Genomic DNA, 18253 nt, shown 5'->3' with positions numbered 1-18253 from the left:
TTTATAGCAAAGGTGTCTGTTTTTTATCTAAGCAAAGGGCGGACTACCCCGTGGTCATCTCTGCCTGATACGGAAGATCCCTGGCGCCAAGAAGTCTCTTCTGCCCCATCGGAATGTAACTTTATTGCTCTGTGTGTGGGGGAGGCAAAAGGGCCCTGCTATATCAGTTCCCACATGTTAAACAGAAAACTGTTCCAAATAAGAGTGTTGGCTGTACCTTTACACATGTCGTATATTAGCTGTATTAAACGCCAACAAATAATCATTTTCCTTTACAACATGTTTCTTTATTGCCCATAGACTTATTCCAACCTGTACAATTAAACATAGCAAGTCAGTTTTAACTTATGCTGTCAAACATGATCCAAAAATTCAACTTTTATAGGCTGAAAAAAAACAAAAACAATATACAGTGGCATAGTCAAAGCCTGAACTTAAATCTGATGGTCACTGACTTGAAACAAGCCATTTGTGCTCAGAAATTCTTCCACAACGTCATGGCTAGCTAACACAAACACTTGATAGCAGCTGGTTTGAATAAGTGTTTTTTTTTCTGCAACAAATTAAATTCCTTGAAAACTACTTGTGTTATTTATGTCTGATCTTAAAATTTGTTTGAAGATCTAAGACATGCGGGCGCGTACCACCAAACGCAAAAACAGAGGAAGTCTCTAAAGAGGTAAACCCTTTTTTTCCACAGCACTGCTCTTTGACTACATTAATGAGAATCATTTCTTTTGGTAATTAAAAACTGACAAGTTGATTTGCGTTTTTCTTGACGTGAACGTTATTTATGATGGGTGGGTTTTTTTTGCCATCAGGGATCACGGGGGGGGGGGGGGGAATTGAAGCGGTCCTATTTTTAAACTCGTCTTCCTTCACGCTCATTCCGCGCTCGCCCATGCTCTCGCACTTTTATCTTTCCCTCCCTCCGTCCCTCAATCCTTCAATATTTTGTCATCATACTGACTTTCGCTCCTCCTTGCACGCTCCCTCTCTCCCTCCCACCTACATCACTCACCCCCCCCACCATCATACACCCCCCCATCTTTACCTCCTCCCTTCCAGTCTGCATCTCGGTCTTCCCTCCCTAATGAAAAAGGGGGGAGTTAAGAAAGGGCGAACGAGGGAGAAGGAGAGGAGGAGGAGGAGGATGAAGGGGTGGGCCTGTATAAGAGCAGCTGTCTCCGTCCTCCACGAAGCCAGAGAAACCACCCTGAGACCGAGGCACCGGAACGTAAGGTGAGGAATCTGCAAGGACCTCCACAATCTCACACAGGTAAGTGGATCCTCGGGGGAGGGGGAGTGGTATGACCTTTGACCTTTGATCCAAAAATCTTTAAAGAAGCTTTCTTTTTTTAACACTTTGGTTCTTTGGGAAGCTCATCAAAAACTACAAAACATGTCTTATTGTTTTCAGCTTTGACACACAAGTGGCTTCAAGTGAAGGATTCCTTATTTACTAGCTGAAAAGGAATCCACATCATTTCTTTTTAGATATTTTAACGGTTTCCAGGAATGGTGCATTCACCAGAAGGCGTCTTGACTCAAATGGGTGCTGATGTGGTTTTCGTTGCCTGGAAATGATGTCGTCTGATACGGGATGCTTCATGCTGGTCGTGCTGCACTACACACAGGTTGTCTACCAGCCCTGACAACTGATGAGTTAAAAGTAAACTCCTGTTATTTACGTGTTGTTTAGCCAAATAAAATGTGGACTGTGATACCTGCCAGGAGTTATTTTGATCAGAGGTTGATCAAATGTTGAGAATTTGCTGGCTAAAACAAAGGAAAAGAAGCAAAATACATTGAAATTGTGCCTCTTTTATGACTATCTCAGTAAGTCATAAAAATACAAAAAAAAAATAGGAAAAGGAAATAAAAATAAACTGACATGCATCTGAACTAGTTAGTTCCCCAAAAAAAGATACAAAATACAAAAAAAAAAAAGACAAAATGTGATTTTGAATTAGTGAAGGGATCAAGTAATACAGAACCGACAAAAACACAGCTTAGATTTACAGGTGGAGCTGTGTGTGTGCAGCAGACACCACTGCTTCTCCCTGTCTAAATGAATAAAAAATGATTATTATTTATCTGTGTATTGTGATTCTTTTCAGTTTATGTATAATGAGCCAAATAATGACAATTGTAACTCATGGAATTTTACAAAACAATTCCAGTTCATATTGAGACATGTAACGCCATACAACCAGCTCAGTCAAGTCTAGTATAATTACACGAAGAGATTAAAATCCTCTTATGTGAAATCTGGTTCAATCTTTGTTACGAAAACAAAGCAAATTGAGCTCATTAAGCCAGTTGGTAGAAAGTTATGTATCTAAGGAAGCCCAGGTGATTGCATCGGGTCATTAACTTTACAGCAATCTCTCCTCCTGAGCAAGCATGTGGTGACAGTGGAAAATTGACTGCTATTCCTGGTGCCCTGTCCTCTTTTTAAAAATGTTTTATTCCGTTTCTATCTTTTGTCATCTTGGAATCTTTGTAATTGTTAACTTGATTGACCAGATGTGGTCGTTGGTGTATTTGATGCGGCAGAGACAGGAAGAATATCTCATTTTCCTCTCTTTGTGAAGAGAATCAGCCATCGGCACTGCAAGGCAACCAGCCCCACTATACAGTTTTTCATTTTTTGTTATTGTTTTGTACTTGCAGCAAATTTGATTGCGATGCTGTTACTAACTTCGATCCGTTGCATAAAATGCAGTTTCTGTTTTTTTAAGATCTAGCTGGTTTGACGGTGCAGGTAATGGGCGTCATGTACAGATGTTGGATTTAACTCCTTTTCCCACACAGTTCAAATTCTAAATGGTTGAATTTAAGAATTTTTATTTAAAATTTGTCAACAAAAAAGCAAGCTTTGCGTAGCTCATCCTTTTCGGTGAGCTAAAACAATTCCTCATATCACGAAGTCAGCGTGATGAAATCAGTGTGTCGGCTCTAACAGAGCAAATAACGCACCCTGAGCTCCGTCGTCGTACCTTTTGCTAAGAATTCCTGTTTCCGATTCTTGTGGAAAGGCGGTGACAATTTACACAAGTATCTCTCAAAGAAGGACTAAAAGGTCAGAGATTGCGGGCTCTGATTAGTCATAGTCGTTAAGGTCTGATTTAGTGCTGCAGTTTACTCCATGAACAGCTGGATGGATGGATGGGGAGGGGAGGTTCGCAGAAAAAGGTCCTGTTTGCTTTTGCACTGCGGCTCAAGGAGCACAATAATGAAAGGTTGTTTGGGTGAGATCATGGCTGCTGATGAGGGTACGATGCTGTCGTGGTCACTTCAGGCGATTATTTTAGGGTATGCCTTGAAGACTGCTACGTTTTTGAATGACGATTTCTGGCCAAACTGCCTATTAGGTTAAAAAAAAAAAACAAATAAAAAAATCTGTAAGGATTGTTACTCAAAAGTGATATGAGTCAACATTTAACTTTGTGCACTGTAATGTTAAAAGGTGTTTGGAATGGAGCAGGATTTGTGTACCCATAAGGTTCAAAGCCCTGTAAAAGGCTCCAGGGGAGACACTATTGATCACATATGATTTGGTCACATCTGGCTCATTGTTTTCAGTGAACCCCTGGGTACTTAATGAGCCTGAACCGTTCAGGGGCTTGGCTGACAGAGAGGAAATCAAATGGATGGAAATAAGATGCGCAAGCTGCACAGTGGAGCAGTTGGAGCTACCGTTGCCTTGCAATCTGTGGTCTTTATGTGTGGAGCTTGCATGTTCTCAAAATATGGTTGGCTGGTGGCTTGAAATTCCCCGTAGGTTCGAGTTTGTGTGTGCGTGAATCTTCCCCTCTGGCGAACTGGTGACCTGTCCAGGGTGAACCCCACCTCCTGTCCAGTGACCGCTGGAGATGGGCACCAACCCCTGCAGCCTTGCACTCCTAAACATCCTGTAATTCTTTCTATTTTGTTCTTATGCTTTTTAATAGCTGTCTGTCATTGAGATCAACTTTCAACTAACTTTTTCTAGATGTAAAGTAGCTGTATCAAGTTCAAACAATCAAATTTACTGGTGTTGCACATTTCAACAACAGGCCAGTTCAAAGTGTTTTACAATAAGACATCATAAAAACATCATAAACACGTCATACGATCAACAACAGTGGAAACTAGTAACAGACATTGCACTTTGTCAAGTGCCTTTGTTAAAATCGTCAATACACATCAAATACTGTATGTTAGTCAATTTTGTTTTGGTCCAAAAGCAACTCGACACAGGTGGGTTTTTAGCCTTGATTTATTGCTATACTTTCACTGTATCTTAAGATCACTGTGTCCTGACAGGATCATGACAAAACATCCCACCTCTGACGCCAGAAATGAGTCGGAAAATGCAGTTTTGCAAAGCTCTTTGAAGTTTATTGTCTGCATCATGAACGGTCACAAGGCATGACCTCTTACCACCAGATGATACATCTCAATACGCCCTACTAATAAAAGTCAATTACAATTTTATAACTAAACTTAGTTGACAAACCGAAAGTCTCCTTAACATAAAACTTTTCTGCACCACATAATGAACTTGCATAATGAAATTGCAAAGTCGTTGTCGAAGAAGGAGACTATGTAGAAAAGGGTGGTGCACAAAAAGGTGAAAGGTGTAGACTGTTCGACTTCAGACGGGACGACGCATGTAAGAGCCCTTAGTTCTCCGTGGTTTAATCTGTGTTTAGTGCCATCTGTTATTCCTTCAACTTTGTCCAGCGTGCCTGACGGAGCTACAAGCATCCCCGCCGCATGGTGCTACCAACACCACCATGTTCCACCATGAAGCTAGCGTGTTCAAGGAGATGTCTATTGTTAGCTGTGCACCGTCTTCCACGTATTGGCTCTATCCACTACATGGCTTGAAAAAAGGCTTCTTATGGATCTTTTCATGTTTCCATAAACAGCCAGATTGTCCTGACTTACCCCACTTGAGTTGAGAATCTCTGCAGCCTCGACACAGTCACCTTGGCCCTTTTGTTTGTTTCTCTGATTAATATGGGATTTACTGGTATGTGGTCAGTCGTGTCTTGGTAGGTATCCTCTATCAAATTTCTTGAAGATGGATTGAACCATCCTTTACAACAAAAGCCCAGTCAACACGTCCCAAGATCTTTCTCCCTAAGCTGTCTGCTGTGTTCCTTCTTCTTCCGCCCAACTGGACATTAAACATTACAGCAAAAATTATGGCATGGCCTTTAGTTTTTTTAATGTACAACCCAAAGTTTATCAAAGCTTTCTGGAGGCAGCCCTGACACAGGTAGCAGACGGGGCCAGTTGACCAAAGTTATGATGTAACTCTTGATGTTTCTTTTCCCCCACAGGCAGGCATGTGTGGAAGTCATTAACTAGATGTGAGTGCTGCCATCCTTCCTCTGTCAATAGCAATCTTTAAGATGGGAATAATTAAATTATTGCTTCTGTGTTTACCCCGGGGCTTCAATTTTCACTTCACCTTGAGAGAAACAAAGACATTCTGGTTTCCCTCGCATATTTACAAGGAGGTTAGATCATTTTAGCCCAATAGGAGAAGCTAAAATGTACCTCTTTTTCCACATTTTAAGGCAATATTGCTTTAAGATTTACATTTATTTATAGCGAGATTAAGAAATATGTCCTTTACCATGTTTGGAACACTTTGAGATTCCAAACAATCTCTTAATCCTTCTCCTCTCTTTAGTATCTTCGATGGCTCCAGGCCACACCCCATTAGCTTTATGAGTATACTTCCCTAACCCCCTCTAAACATTTTCACCCACAAGCTTTATGGGGAAAACTAAAAGAGGGCAAGAAGTAGAAAACCAAGGGACACACCCCTTAGAGACGGCTCACTCAGCGCTGCCAGTTCTGCTAAATTGGGTTTGAACGTGTGGCGTTAATCCATGGATACAATGTTCCCAACGCAGCAGGGTCCAACTACATTTATTTGTGCTGCACAGACTGCACAGCTCCTTCCTTTATGTCTGTTTGCTGCCCGCTCTTTGTGCTCTTGTCCCCTGTGATTCTGCACTAATAAGCAGCCGATCCTTGGCACATGTGGCTGTTTGAGCTGAAAGTCGCAGATCTTTCTCCAGGATCCTTTATTTGTTCACGGCTAATGTTGGTAATCTGGAGACCAAACCAGAGGATGTGTTTGGTTATATTTTTCTATCTAATTATAGTGCATCTATATACTTTGAATTTTTCTTTTGCCAAACAGACTTTTGTCTGACAGATCAACTCAAAGTGGTGCATGAATGTAAAATGAAAGGTCAAAGTTACATTGATTTAATTTTTTTTTAATTACTTTTTTTTAATACTGGAAATGAAATTTGGAAAAGTGTAGGGTGCATTTGTATTCAAGAATTTTATTTTGTCATTTTACCAAACAAAATGACAAAAAAACCATATCATTATATTTATTTCAGAAGTAAAATACTATTAATAATGTAACTAGTCATCAATCAAGGCTACTGATCAAAATATCTGAAAATACAAAAAATGAAAAAACCAACAGAAAACCATTTACAATCATCAGTGGTCTTTTTTATACAAATGAATGACTTATTTTTTTAATGTATGCTTCTTTTAGACATCCCCGGGTTTATAAGAGTTGCAACCTTTTTATTGTAACTGAAATACTGTTTCCTCAATAATTTAGCATCAATAACTAATCCAAGAGATTTATCTTAAACTCTTTCAATATTTTTAATCAACAATGACAGTATCGCCATGCATTGCTTTTTGATATCCGAATGGCAAACATTTAGTCCTAATATGCAGAGATAGTCTATTTACATCCCACCACATTTTCAATGATTCGGCTTCATCTGCGTAACATCCTCAATATTTGTACCAGAACAAATTGGGATTTTAGCATTTTGCCAAGGTATTGCATTGTGAATTTTTTTTCTCTAAAATGTATGGAGATTTTAGAGACTTTAAAGATTGTCAACATCGTCTCCTGTGCCACTTCAGGGTCAGAATCATCCTGTCCAGAGAAACCGTCTTTGTCAATCAGTAAGGGACTTTGGTTGGTCTTTTGTCCTGGGGAATCCGAGGAATATGTTTGCAGAAAATCTTCACATAAATCTCCCCCTTTCACGGCTGACAGAACAGATCCCTATTCATGAAATGTGTCAAGTTAGCGAGCTGTTTGTGATTTTACCAGGTAGACATCAATTTCACAACAAAGAGCAGCATGCACTTTGAGGGGGCTGGAGAGGAGCTGTCGCTCAAAGTGATTTTTTTCTAACAGGCGGCTGCCAGCAGAAAGCCTGTCAGAGTTGCTCATCAAGCGACAATACAGACTTCAGGAGTCCGCTAAATAACAGGCGTTTTTCTTTTTCCAACATTTTCCACTTTACAGACCAAAAAGAGTTCATTTTAAAGGGGCAGTATTATGTTTTTTTCCAGCCATGTACTGCCGTTTTCTGCCACAAGCTAGTAACTATACTACTTTCAGTTCTCTTAAAAGTCCTACGTATATCAAGTATGACTTAAAAGAAATCTGACTGTAATTTAACGCCTTGAAGTTGGGGCTCTGTCTCTTTAAGGAACTCCTGATCTTTCTGAAGCTCCGCCTTCAGGAAGTAATTACAACATGGCTCCTCTATTAACCCTTTATTGATGTTTTTCAATTAGAAGATGCGCTGTTCCAACAGGTGTTTGCTAATTGCTGCTGGCTAGTCTAAAGGAGCTGAGAGGGGGAGTCACAGGGGAGGGCCGCTCTGTGAGGCAGAAGCTTGGAAACTACAGCTCAGAGGAGGAGATGCGTCTCAAAGGCGGAGCTAGGTCCTCCCAGGTGTTATGCACAGCTGATGGGAGATTAAAGGATTTCTGAATCAAAGCAACACTCCAGATGTGCTTTTGTTGAGGGAAAAACATTACAACATGACGTATAAACATGATGTTAATTGTCAGATTAGAAACTTATCTGCTGACTTTCAGTCTGCTTCCCTAGATGGAAAATCTGCTGATATCTCTGTTCTGTGTTTTGTCGTCACCCATCTGCAGACTCAGTGTAATCAATCACAGTAAATCACTTAGAGACTCTGGTTTGGCTGCATGGGCAAAAACGAGTTAAGCTTCAGTCAAGCAGAGAGACCGTTCAGGTGCAATGACGTTAAGTGTTGCGGTTCTTGTACAAGTCATGCAATAAACTGCAGTCCTGCCGTAAAGCGCTAAGAAAAAAAAAACCCCACACATTTCTCAGAACAGATTCACGGCGTTTCTCTGCTCGGCCGGGCGTGAATAATCCGGCTTTAAGTCGCGCTTCAGGCTGGGAGTAATTTATTTTATGTTTCCCAGTTCTTGACGAGAAATTGGCAATAATGGAGGGGGAAAAATGGTGGAAACTGTTGATAAATCAGTGTGAGACAATGGGAGGATTTGTGAGGCTCTTGCGTTGTGTCTGTTTGGATCAAGTGAACGGGGAGGAAACCGGAGCAGCACTTCTTTAACGTTAACTGTACTTATTCAGCTTTGACAGGAGCAGCTTGTTTTTTAGCTGCTTCAGCAGCTTGAGCAGGGACTAGATATTTTTTTCTGCACTTTATGTCCCAAAGTAAAGTACCTTGGTTATGTATTTAAAAGCATGGTACAGTCATTTACAAAATTATTTACACACCTTGAACTTTCTCATATTTTCTCAAAATGTGACGCATTTTGAAATGAAAGAAAAATTATATCACACTTTCTGATTTAAACGGGACAGTGCAGAGGCTAAAGGTGCCATCCGTTCCTCTTGTAGAGCCATTTTTTGACCTCCGTCCAATTTAAAGTCTTTTGCAGGTATTAAATTCTCTGAGAATAATTGCAAAACTATTTATTACCTAAACTATAAGTATTTGTTTGTTTTTATCATAATCTTTATCGTTATCGCAATAGCACCACAAAATATTGCGATGAAATAAGTCTCAATCGCCCAACCACAAACAGTGATGTCAGTAACTCGTTACTTATTAACGCGTTACTGACGTCGGACCACTTTTTTCAGTAACTAGTAATCTAACGTGTTGCTATTTCAAATCCAGTAGTCAGACTACAGTTACTTATTAAAATCACTTTGCATTACTATTTTCTTTTGTAATTTAATTTTATTTCCTCTACGTGTCTTGTCTAGTGACCGCCGTTTCTATGCGACAGTATCAGCAGCGACAGAAACATAAGCAACGGAGGGAGGTGCATTGCTGGAAGAGCAGGAACTATTTTGAGTTTCGCTCGCTAAATCCGATTATTATAAGCGGCTTTGGGCTTGTTTTTTTTTGTAAAGTCGCTTGCAGATTTGATGAGTCGCGGGTTGCGCCTTTTCGGGCTTGGAAATAAACAGACATAAACCCCAGAATTTGTCTGACATCCAGTTAGTTTTAGTCAGACTAAAATCCTATTTATAGTTTTCCAGACAACAGTGGACCACACAAAACACGCACAAATTACTAAAGTTTTTTTTGTACTGTTGTAACCCCCTTCACTTCAATAAGTGGAAATACATTGTTGATGTAATCATTATAAAATAGCTTACAATTAAGTATTGGCAAAGCTCAATGTAATTTTCACAGCGTTGTTGTTGGCAGCTGCTGAAAGTAACTAAAAAAGTTACTTTTAATGTAACTTAGTTACTTTCCAAATCAAGTAATCAGTAATCTAAGTTACTTTTTCAAGGAGTAATCAGGAATCCGATTAAAGTTAGTTTTTCAAAGTAACTGTGCCATCACGGCCTACAAACCACATTTTTCCTTCCACATAACAACCATGTGACACTTTATGTTGGCCGAATAAAAGAATTGTGGAAGTTCTGCCAGGCTGTCTTTTTATTCGTTACTCTGTAAGCTCGGCACCAACGCTGACTCTGCGCATCCTTCACAGAAAGGACTTAATTACCTTGTTTATTGACTGGCTAATTAGCAAATTGAAGCAGAATAATTGAGTTTCAAGGGCTCTCATGAGAACCTGATAGTAGTTGACCCCTTCTGTAGATTTGTTGAGAGGTCTGCTCTTAACAAGAGAGGACTTCGCAGACTGCAGAGGAAGACGACAGCCATGTTGTTTTAGTTCTGTGTCTAGTGGAATCCTACCCTGTTTTAAAACTCGACCTGGTGTGCCATGAATGACATGCATTCCTGTATATCACCAGCGTCGTCGTGGCAATGATGACTTATTATTCATGAAAAGAAAAGAGATTTTTTTTTAAAAACTGTGTCCCAGAGATGGCTGATTGTTTGCATGGACTTCCAGAAGTTTTATTTGGGTTTTAAGTGACAGACCAAGACAAACTGGGACATACTTCTGAAGTGAAATGAAATTTAAAAAAATATATTAAAAAATTCCATTTTGTAAACTTAAAGTAAAATTCAAATCTCATAAGTAGTAATTATAATGTGTGTAAATTAAAAAAAAGAGTTGCAATGAAACAGTTTAGATCAAAGAAGTAGAGTTGGGAAAATCGGTCCAAAATATCGATAATATCATTTTCAAGTCGGTATCGGTAAGTTTCGATACTAGCTTGGTAAAATCGATACTTTCAGCAGATGCTTTATTTTTACATCGTAGTTTCCCAACCCTCCCTCAAAAAAGATTTTGTTTTGATTTGTAAAAAAAAACGCACGCGACTATGTTTTGTTTTTCTATTATTTCTACGTAGAAGGTTATCAAAGTATTTTTGTGGACAAATATAAACTTTATCCAGATTCCATCGCAGGTTTCAACCAAATAATTCAAAGAAAAACTACAAAAACACCTAACGGCCGAAAGTCTGATGACATATCAAACTTAAATAAGAAAAAGTATCGGTATCAGTATCTGTACTTACTTATCTGATTAATGGTTAATTTGGCATTATCGCACTTGAAAACTGACGTTTCCACAACTTCTCCATCTAACGTGTGTGAGCTTGGACAGAAACTTAAACCTCTAGACGTTCCGACGCGACCTCACTCTTCACCTTTCCATTTCTCCGTCCAATCTTACTGAGCTGTTTTGCAAAGACGTATCATTTTCCTCCCACTTAGCAAGTGTGCTGTACTTTGACTTGACCTCTCAGATAAAATCCATCTTATTTTTAACGTCCTTGTCTATTCAAACACAAAAACAACACCGTGCGGAAATCCAGACGCGTTTTTAGATATAAAACTATAAAAGCACAAGAGGTGACTCTCGGTTTTAACAGGTGACTCAGTCCTTACAGGACGGATACAGGAGGAGACGTGTTGTCCCTCCCAGAGGACACACCCCCAGGCTGTTTGCCTCGTGTCAATTACCTCCCTCCTCTTCATTTCTCCTCATATCGGCTCAACCTTTCTTTTGTCCTTCACTGTCAAACACCTTGCTGTTATCGGACTGCAGAAATGTAACTCTCTTGCATTAACATTAATTAATTTCGCGGCGTTATGTCAGTATGAGCAAGTTAGGATCGGGAATGAACTTTTTTAATTAAAACTTTTATCTTTTTTTTTTTTTTTTAATTAGTCTGTGTTCACTTCTTTAGACATTATCGACATATTTGACAGAGGAAAAAAATTTACTTTCAGCCGTCTCTTTTTTTTTTTTTTTACAGTGTCCCCTCAGTGTTTGGGTGTCCTGCGGTTGGGGATGGAGGGGCAGAAATTCACAAGTCGATGTTTACATTTGTTGTGCTAAATACGTGAACGCGGCGCGTGGGCGTTCCCTGCGCGTTGCGGGTGCCAGCTGAGTGTGTTTGTCAGCAAGAAACACTGACTCAGTTTGGTGCCAGCGGCGTTAATTGAGGCATCAATTAAAGGAGTTAACGAGTTTGTTTAATGAGACGAAAACTCTGCTTGTGCTTCTGACGTCAGACTCGCCAGACGGGGGGGGCTGCTCCTACAGGAAAAAGGTCAGCCTTTTTTTCATGCCGTCTCCTTCTAGTCGCTTTGCTCATCGTCTCGTCCTCCGTCCCTCAGTCCAAGTTCTGCTTCTGCCATCGTTTGTTTCTCGTTCTTCTCTGAAAAGCATCAAAAAAAACAAAAATTAGATGCAGTAAAAATGGTGGTCTTAGTGACTAAATGTGACACTTTTGCCTCGTTTCCACTGAGCAGTAGAGCGTGGTTCGGTGAGCTATTATGTCCGTTTCGATCATAAAAGCATCCCGCACTTTCGCTGCTCCTGACAAGAACAAGAGATACTACTGTCATCGCACCAGCATGACGTAACATTTGACTGTTGGGTTTAAACCTGCCTGCCCAGAGTCCAACTATTGGTGGAAACCGAAATACAACCAAACTAAAAAAAAAAAAAAGCATCAAAATTATGTTTCTGTTGTATATGTAGCGATACCGCTACTATCTTTGTAGCAATTATTAAATTGAAATGTTGCGAACTCAATCACAATGTCTCTTTTGATTGTTCGCCACCGTCGCTTTTTTGGCGAGCCAGACCCAGGAGGAGTTTCAACTAAAAGTTAACTCATCCAAACGAGACGAACCGAAAGTACCGATGGAGCAGCTTCAAGACGAAGTGAGCAGAGCGCTGCTGATGTTGGAGAAGTCCGAGCTGATTTTAGTTTTGTGAACGCCTCAGGAGTGATGAACCTTCAGGAGGACTTACTGGCCAAACTCGGCGTTCCCTCGTCAGACTAGCAGAGGCAACGCTGGACGAGATCGGAACCGAGGAAGAACCTGAATCGTTTCAACAGTTTCTCCAGGATTCTCCAGGACTCTTGGACGTCGGATGATCCCAGAATACAAGCTGACGACGGTGAATTAAACTCACTAAAAGTCAAGTACAAGGAATTGCAGGAAGAACATAACAAAGCCCGACAGCGTATAGAGGAGGAAGTTTGGGTTTTAGAGAAAGAAACTGAGCATGACGGTGCATATGGAGGAGACTGAACCACACTGCGCTCCATCACCAGAAGTGACGCTCAGGCGGGAGTTTCGCATTTGTGGGCAGATTGGAGAAGCTGGTCAGAGGGATAAATTGTCCTATACGAGCCTGATCAACCAAATTGAAGTAAAAACTGTTCAACTTTTTAAATGTTCTGTTTTTTCCCCCCAGAAAATGTATGAGATTAATCTCAAAATTTCAGCTTTTTTTTTTTTTTTTTCCAAGGAAATTTTCCACTTTTTAAAGTCAGGAATTTTCACATTTGTCTAGAAGACTTCTGAAATGAATCTCAACATTTCAGGTGGGGTTTGTTGCAAATTTTCAACTTTAGAAACTCAGAAATTTCCACATTTTTTCTCAAATATTTTTTAGATTAATCCCAAAATGTCTGCGTTTTTCTCGCAAGTTTTCCACTTTTCAAAATCAGAAATTTCCATGTTTTGTCTAGAAAATTTCTGCAATTAATCTCTAAATGTAAGATTTTTTTTTTTTTTGGCATAAATTTACTCCTCCTTTTGTTTTTTTTTGTTTTTTCCCTAATGCGCCGTCGTGGATAAATGATGCCACTGACCTTGTGCTTCCTCTCTGCCCTGCGTCACGCAGCAGACGGTGGGACCATGAGGACCGTAGTGGCTCTGCTGCTTCTCTGTCTGTGCGATCCAGGACGGAGTGACTGCCAGACTGACTGCCTGTCCTGCAGCAAAATCCTGCCTAAACAGCTCAGTTTCAACACTGTGGTAATACAAACACACGCACACACACAGATTCAGTCTCCGTCATTGGGTGTTATCATTCTGAAAGCTCTGTTCAAAGTCCAAGAGGCATCTTTCAACACAATGTTGGCTGCAGACATTTCACTTGTAGAGAATTGAAACGCCACTTACACGAATGAACTCGTGCGAAACCTAGTATCCCCTTCCAACTTGAAACTCTTCACTCCAGCATCTCGTATTTATTCTGCACTCCCAGCCTGACTCAACGAATGATCCTTTTGGCATTTGAGTTTTAATTTGTTGAGGCTAATTGATTCCCGGGGACAGATGTGTGTTTCTTCCCTATGTGCCTGCTGGTGGTTTCTGCCTGGGTAAAGACATGTCTGCGTCTCAGAAGAGTCGTTGTAGGTGGCGCACCAGAAGACGTTTACATTTCGACAGTTTCAAAAACGTTAAGCTCTGATCTGTCAGTGTTTGACGCCGGGATCACTGTGGTATTTACAGGGAACCCATGGGAGGGGAATCGGTTGTAGAGTGGGTTAAAACTTCACATACACTCACCATAGCTGCGGCTGCTATAATAATTGTGGCTTTTTATTTGGCTGATTGGTTTATTTGATCATTCTAGAGATCAAATAAATCTAAAGAAAATCTTTGCAACGCTAAATGAAACTTATGTAAAGATTGTTATTATGCTTAGACATATATAGTTGCCATTTCTCAATATAAGCTACGTTGGCCAGAAAAAGAATCACAAGAAGCCCAAATTGCAGATTGCCACAAACCCCAAAGGGGCACATGAAATCTGTGGAAGAAGATACGCTGAAAAAAACGTCACAGTTTTGGCCTTCGTGCAAAATCCTTTGTGTGACAGAACACAACATCCTCTGCTTTAAGCAGGAAGGTGGCGCAAATGAAGACGCAGGGCAATCCTAGGAAGAAAAACAAAACAGCTAAAATTCAAATTAGGGTTATTGTGATACAAAATTGTTCCTGTTGATACTTGATACCATTTGTGGCCCATTACAGCGGGACAGCGCTGTCATTTCTTTAACTAGGACAATAAAAGTAGGTCATTTACCATTCATTTAGAAATAATTATTTATTTTGAAAGTGTTACTGTGTTCATGTACATCATTACTGTAGACAAAAAATTTAGCTTGGATTCGGTTGTGAAGTTAATTTGACTTTTTTTTTTTTTATGGTGTAAACATGGATCTGGTTCATAGCAGAAGCTCTGTTCAATTTTTTGTGTCGTCTTTTTTTGATTAACTAAAAAAACGACAGTGCAGGTTGTTCCCTGTTTACATGCCTCAGAGGTATAACAGTGTTTTTACTTTGGTCTTTTTTTTCTCCAAAAAAGTGTTAAAAAGGCTTTTCTTCAGACATACTTGCCGTGTTAGAGGAGTTTTAAACTTCCAGCAGCGGATCACTGTTTTAGTACTGATCCGTGGATGTCCAGGTGAGCTGTTCTCAGAAGGCTACGTCTCTGTGTGCCTGCAAAGCTGCTGTGAAAGCGTGAGATTAATTATTATTTTTTGGTTTTGCATTGATTATATTAAAAAATTGATAAATTTAACTTTGTAACTTTGTTTTTGTAGGAGCGCACCGATTGCAATTTTCTGCCCGATAATCAATCTTTAAAAAGCCTAACCTGCTGATTCTGATTTTTGCCGATACTGATTTTTTTTTTCGTCTGAAAAGTTTCTAAAAATAGCCAGAAAGTAGCGGAGTTGGCAACAGAGGGGTGGCTATAGTTAATGGCGCACTTGCTGATTATACCGGTCAAGTCTCCCGTTTTGGCCAGGAAACTATCGTTTTTTTACCCCCCTCTCCCTCCGTACTCCCGTATTATTATTTTCCTGTAAATATCCTGTATTGTGCAGCCCCGGCTCTCACGTTAATTGCTCCACCTCCCCGCTCTTACAGCAGTATATCCCTTACCTTAGTCCCCCCGACCTCTTTTGACAGTAGCACCGGACGACGACATTTCCCGTATGGTCAAGTCCAAAACTTGACAGGTATGAAAACTTGACAGGTATGTTGCTACTGTGACATGGTGGGCTGGGCTGTCAGTCAGCCATTTCTCATTACAGAGCAAAAAGGGACAGTGGCTGATTTTCAGATAAAAATCGGTGGATAAGATCGTTTTCTCATATAAGTATTGGCCATTCGCCGATTTCAAAAAACAATTAAATCGAGGCCTACTTTTCAGTTATTTGTATGAAAGCGATTTTGAAAACCATTTTCCTTCCACTTCACAGAACGGCTCGTCATTTAGTGCTACTTTGCAGCGACTTGTTATATGAACCTTCGATGATTAATTCGTCTTATTCCTCTTAACTCGGTTCATAAAAGGAAGAGGATGATCTCTTGTCTCCATCTCTAACAGGTGTGTTTGATTGGATGCAAAAGCAGCGCCTCTCCTTCCTCCTCCTGGGACATCTGCCGTAAAGCGCTACCTTCTTCTTCCTCCGATGGCACCGTCAGAAGAAGATCCCAAGAGGAAGCTGACATCCTACTTCCTGAGGGAGAGGAGCAAATGGATGGGGGTCTATTCCTGCCCATGGCTTTGCAGAGATTCAACCACATGACCCGCTCACTCGACCTGAACGACAGGGGCCTGGTCAGCCAGAGCAGCCAGCTGAGCTCCCTCTACGGCTCCCAGGACGCCCTGTCGCTCGCCGATGAGTACGAGGAGGATGAGGAGGAGGCAGGGCAGGAAGGGGAGGACGCCGGCAAGGCAGCGATAGGGCAGGACGACCCGGAACCGAGCGTCTCCAAAAGGTTCGGCGGCTTCGTCAAAGGGAGGCACGGCTACAGGAAGTTGGTCTCTCCGGGAAGGTCATACCAGAAGAGGTACGGGGGCTTCATCGGGATTCGGAAGTCGGCCCGCAAGTGGAACAACCAGAAACGCTTCAGCGAGTTCCTGAAGCAGTACCTGGGCATGAGCACCCGGTCCTCCGAGTTCAACAGCGTCTCAGGAGAGCTCACCCAGCAGAACGAGGTGTGAGGGGGCGCGCCTCCATTAGGCCCTGCCATGACAGACATACCAGATGTGTTTTCAGTTGTCTTCTATTAGAGCAGAGAACATTTCACAGTTAATCTGGCAACATTACAGTCACACAATTTGATTAAGTACATGAAAAAACCCCAAAAAACATCACAGTTTCTGGTTGTTTGAATAGCCTTCTTTTCCCCCCAATCTTTTCTATTTATAGCTACTTCTTTTTTTAAAATCCTGGGTAAAGGATTTGAAAAATGCTTCTTTTCCGAAACGGGAATCCTTCTTAGAATAGGAAACCTAAATTACGTTAGAAGTTACTTTCCATGTCTTAAAAAAAAGCATAAAGAAGGATTCGAAAAGTGGAATTGTATTTAAACATTTTCCAAGTTTGTATAAGTATGAACATAAAAGAAAACCATGCATAGGAAAGTATTTCATTTTCCCCCCATTTGTTCCATTGTATCCATTTAATACTTTTAAGGAAGGACAGGAAAATCTGAGTTTGGGAAAGTGACATGGAAATGTGTTGGAACCCTAAAGAGCTTCTGCCCTTTTGAGATTCGCGAAGAAACTAAATCTAAAATCCTTGCTCTTTGTTTACATCTCGTCTGCTTCGGGCCTTATTACGGATGAAAATTTGAGCACTTTCTTTTTTCGTATGTCGCCATCTAGTGGACAAATACTTATAGCAGTCCAAAATGAAATGTAACGTCTCTGTTTTTGTTCTTTCCTCTGTTTTTCATGTTCTAGTCTCTTGGTGATAAAAACTCCAGCATCTGTATGTGATTTCTGTTGAATAAATTAAAATGTATAAAAATCCACATTTACATTTTGTTGGTCAATATCTCCGGCATCATACAGATGTATTAAAGTTATGTAACTTGAACAACTCCAGACAGCATGCAGCATTCATTCAGACTTTATGACGGTAATCAGTCTCGATTATGTTGTGCACAGTTGAGCATACGCTTCGATGGCCTGTTGTGTTTGAATACTTGTGTGTCAAAATTGTCTCTGAACTGTTACAGATGTAAAATGTTTTGTCTTGTAAATAACTGAATTGAAACATGCCAATAAATATAGTTTACTATTTCCTTCGTGGCTTGTCATGCAGGAACTCAGTCTGCGTCTTGGAAGTATTTTGTTCCTAAGACTCATTATTGCTTATGTTAAGGTGCTATTTAAATTTGCGTTGTGTTTTCAAGTCATTTTAGGGAGGATGACTTTCCTTCCTGAAGTCAGGAGGAAAGTCCTGACTGTTTTTTAAATGCTGTCTTTATTTGGTATTTCTTCATGTGTTTTAAAACAGAATAAGCAATTATTGGTTTCTTACTCTCTTGTAAACAAGTTAAAAAAAAAAACGTACAAATGATAACAAATGACTGAAATAGTTTGTTATAAAAGAAACAAACTAGGATTGTTACTCTTTACTCACGCAGTTAGCAACAGGAAATCAGTCTCCGAATGATCCAACACCATCAGTTTTTCATTTACCGATTTCAAATATGAGAAAATAGTACCAAATGTAATTTTAAAACAGGGCAATAAATACATACCAGAGTAATACAGTTTTGGTGTGTCAGCATTGACACACAAAATACTGTGTCAGTACTGAGTGTTTTCAGATTTTGCTTGAATTTTAGTTCATTTTTTTTCCACAGTAAATGACACGCTAGAGTAAGAATGAAAAACACTTTCATGT

The 18253-nt window shown here is 40.3% G+C and overlaps 1 protein-coding gene across 2 annotated transcripts; it reads left to right on the top strand.

Moving 5' to 3' along the window:
* The first annotated feature begins 1154 nt into the window (after nucleotides 1-1154).
* Nucleotides 1155-17672, top strand: pnoca (prepronociceptin a). Of its 2 annotated transcripts, none has more exons than XM_032561542.1 (3): nucleotides 1155-1279; nucleotides 13435-13568; nucleotides 15937-17672. In XM_032561542.1, the coding sequence occupies exons 2-3, from the start codon at nucleotides 13449-13451 to the stop codon at nucleotides 16555-16557; spliced, it is 741 nt and encodes a 246-aa protein (XP_032417433.1). In that variant the 5' UTR covers nucleotides 1155-1279; nucleotides 13435-13448; the 3' UTR covers nucleotides 16558-17672. The 2 variants fall into 2 exon arrangements, with proteins under 2 accessions (XP_032417433.1, XP_032417434.1); XM_032561543.1 differs by having other exon boundaries at nucleotides 1174-1279; nucleotides 13438-13568.
* The last annotated feature ends 581 nt before the right edge of the window (nucleotides 17673-18253 follow it).

This window comes from Xiphophorus hellerii, chromosome 4 (assembly GCF_003331165.1).
Source record: "Xiphophorus hellerii strain 12219 chromosome 4, Xiphophorus_hellerii-4.1, whole genome shotgun sequence".
NCBI classification, from domain to species: domain Eukaryota; kingdom Metazoa; phylum Chordata; class Actinopteri; order Cyprinodontiformes; family Poeciliidae; genus Xiphophorus; species Xiphophorus hellerii.
The sequence above is the reverse complement of the archived record's forward strand: the minus strand, read 5'-3'. Positions and strand labels throughout refer to the sequence as shown.

Coding starts and splice junctions, on each gene's coding strand:
- pnoca (XM_032561542.1), top strand. CDS start 13,449: ATGAGGACCGTAGTGGCTCTGCTGCTTCTCTGTCTGTGCGATCCAGGA. Junction 13,569..15,936: donor AGCTCAGTTTCAACACTGTG/GTAATACAAACA, acceptor CATCTCTAACAG/GTGTGTTTGATTGGATGCAA.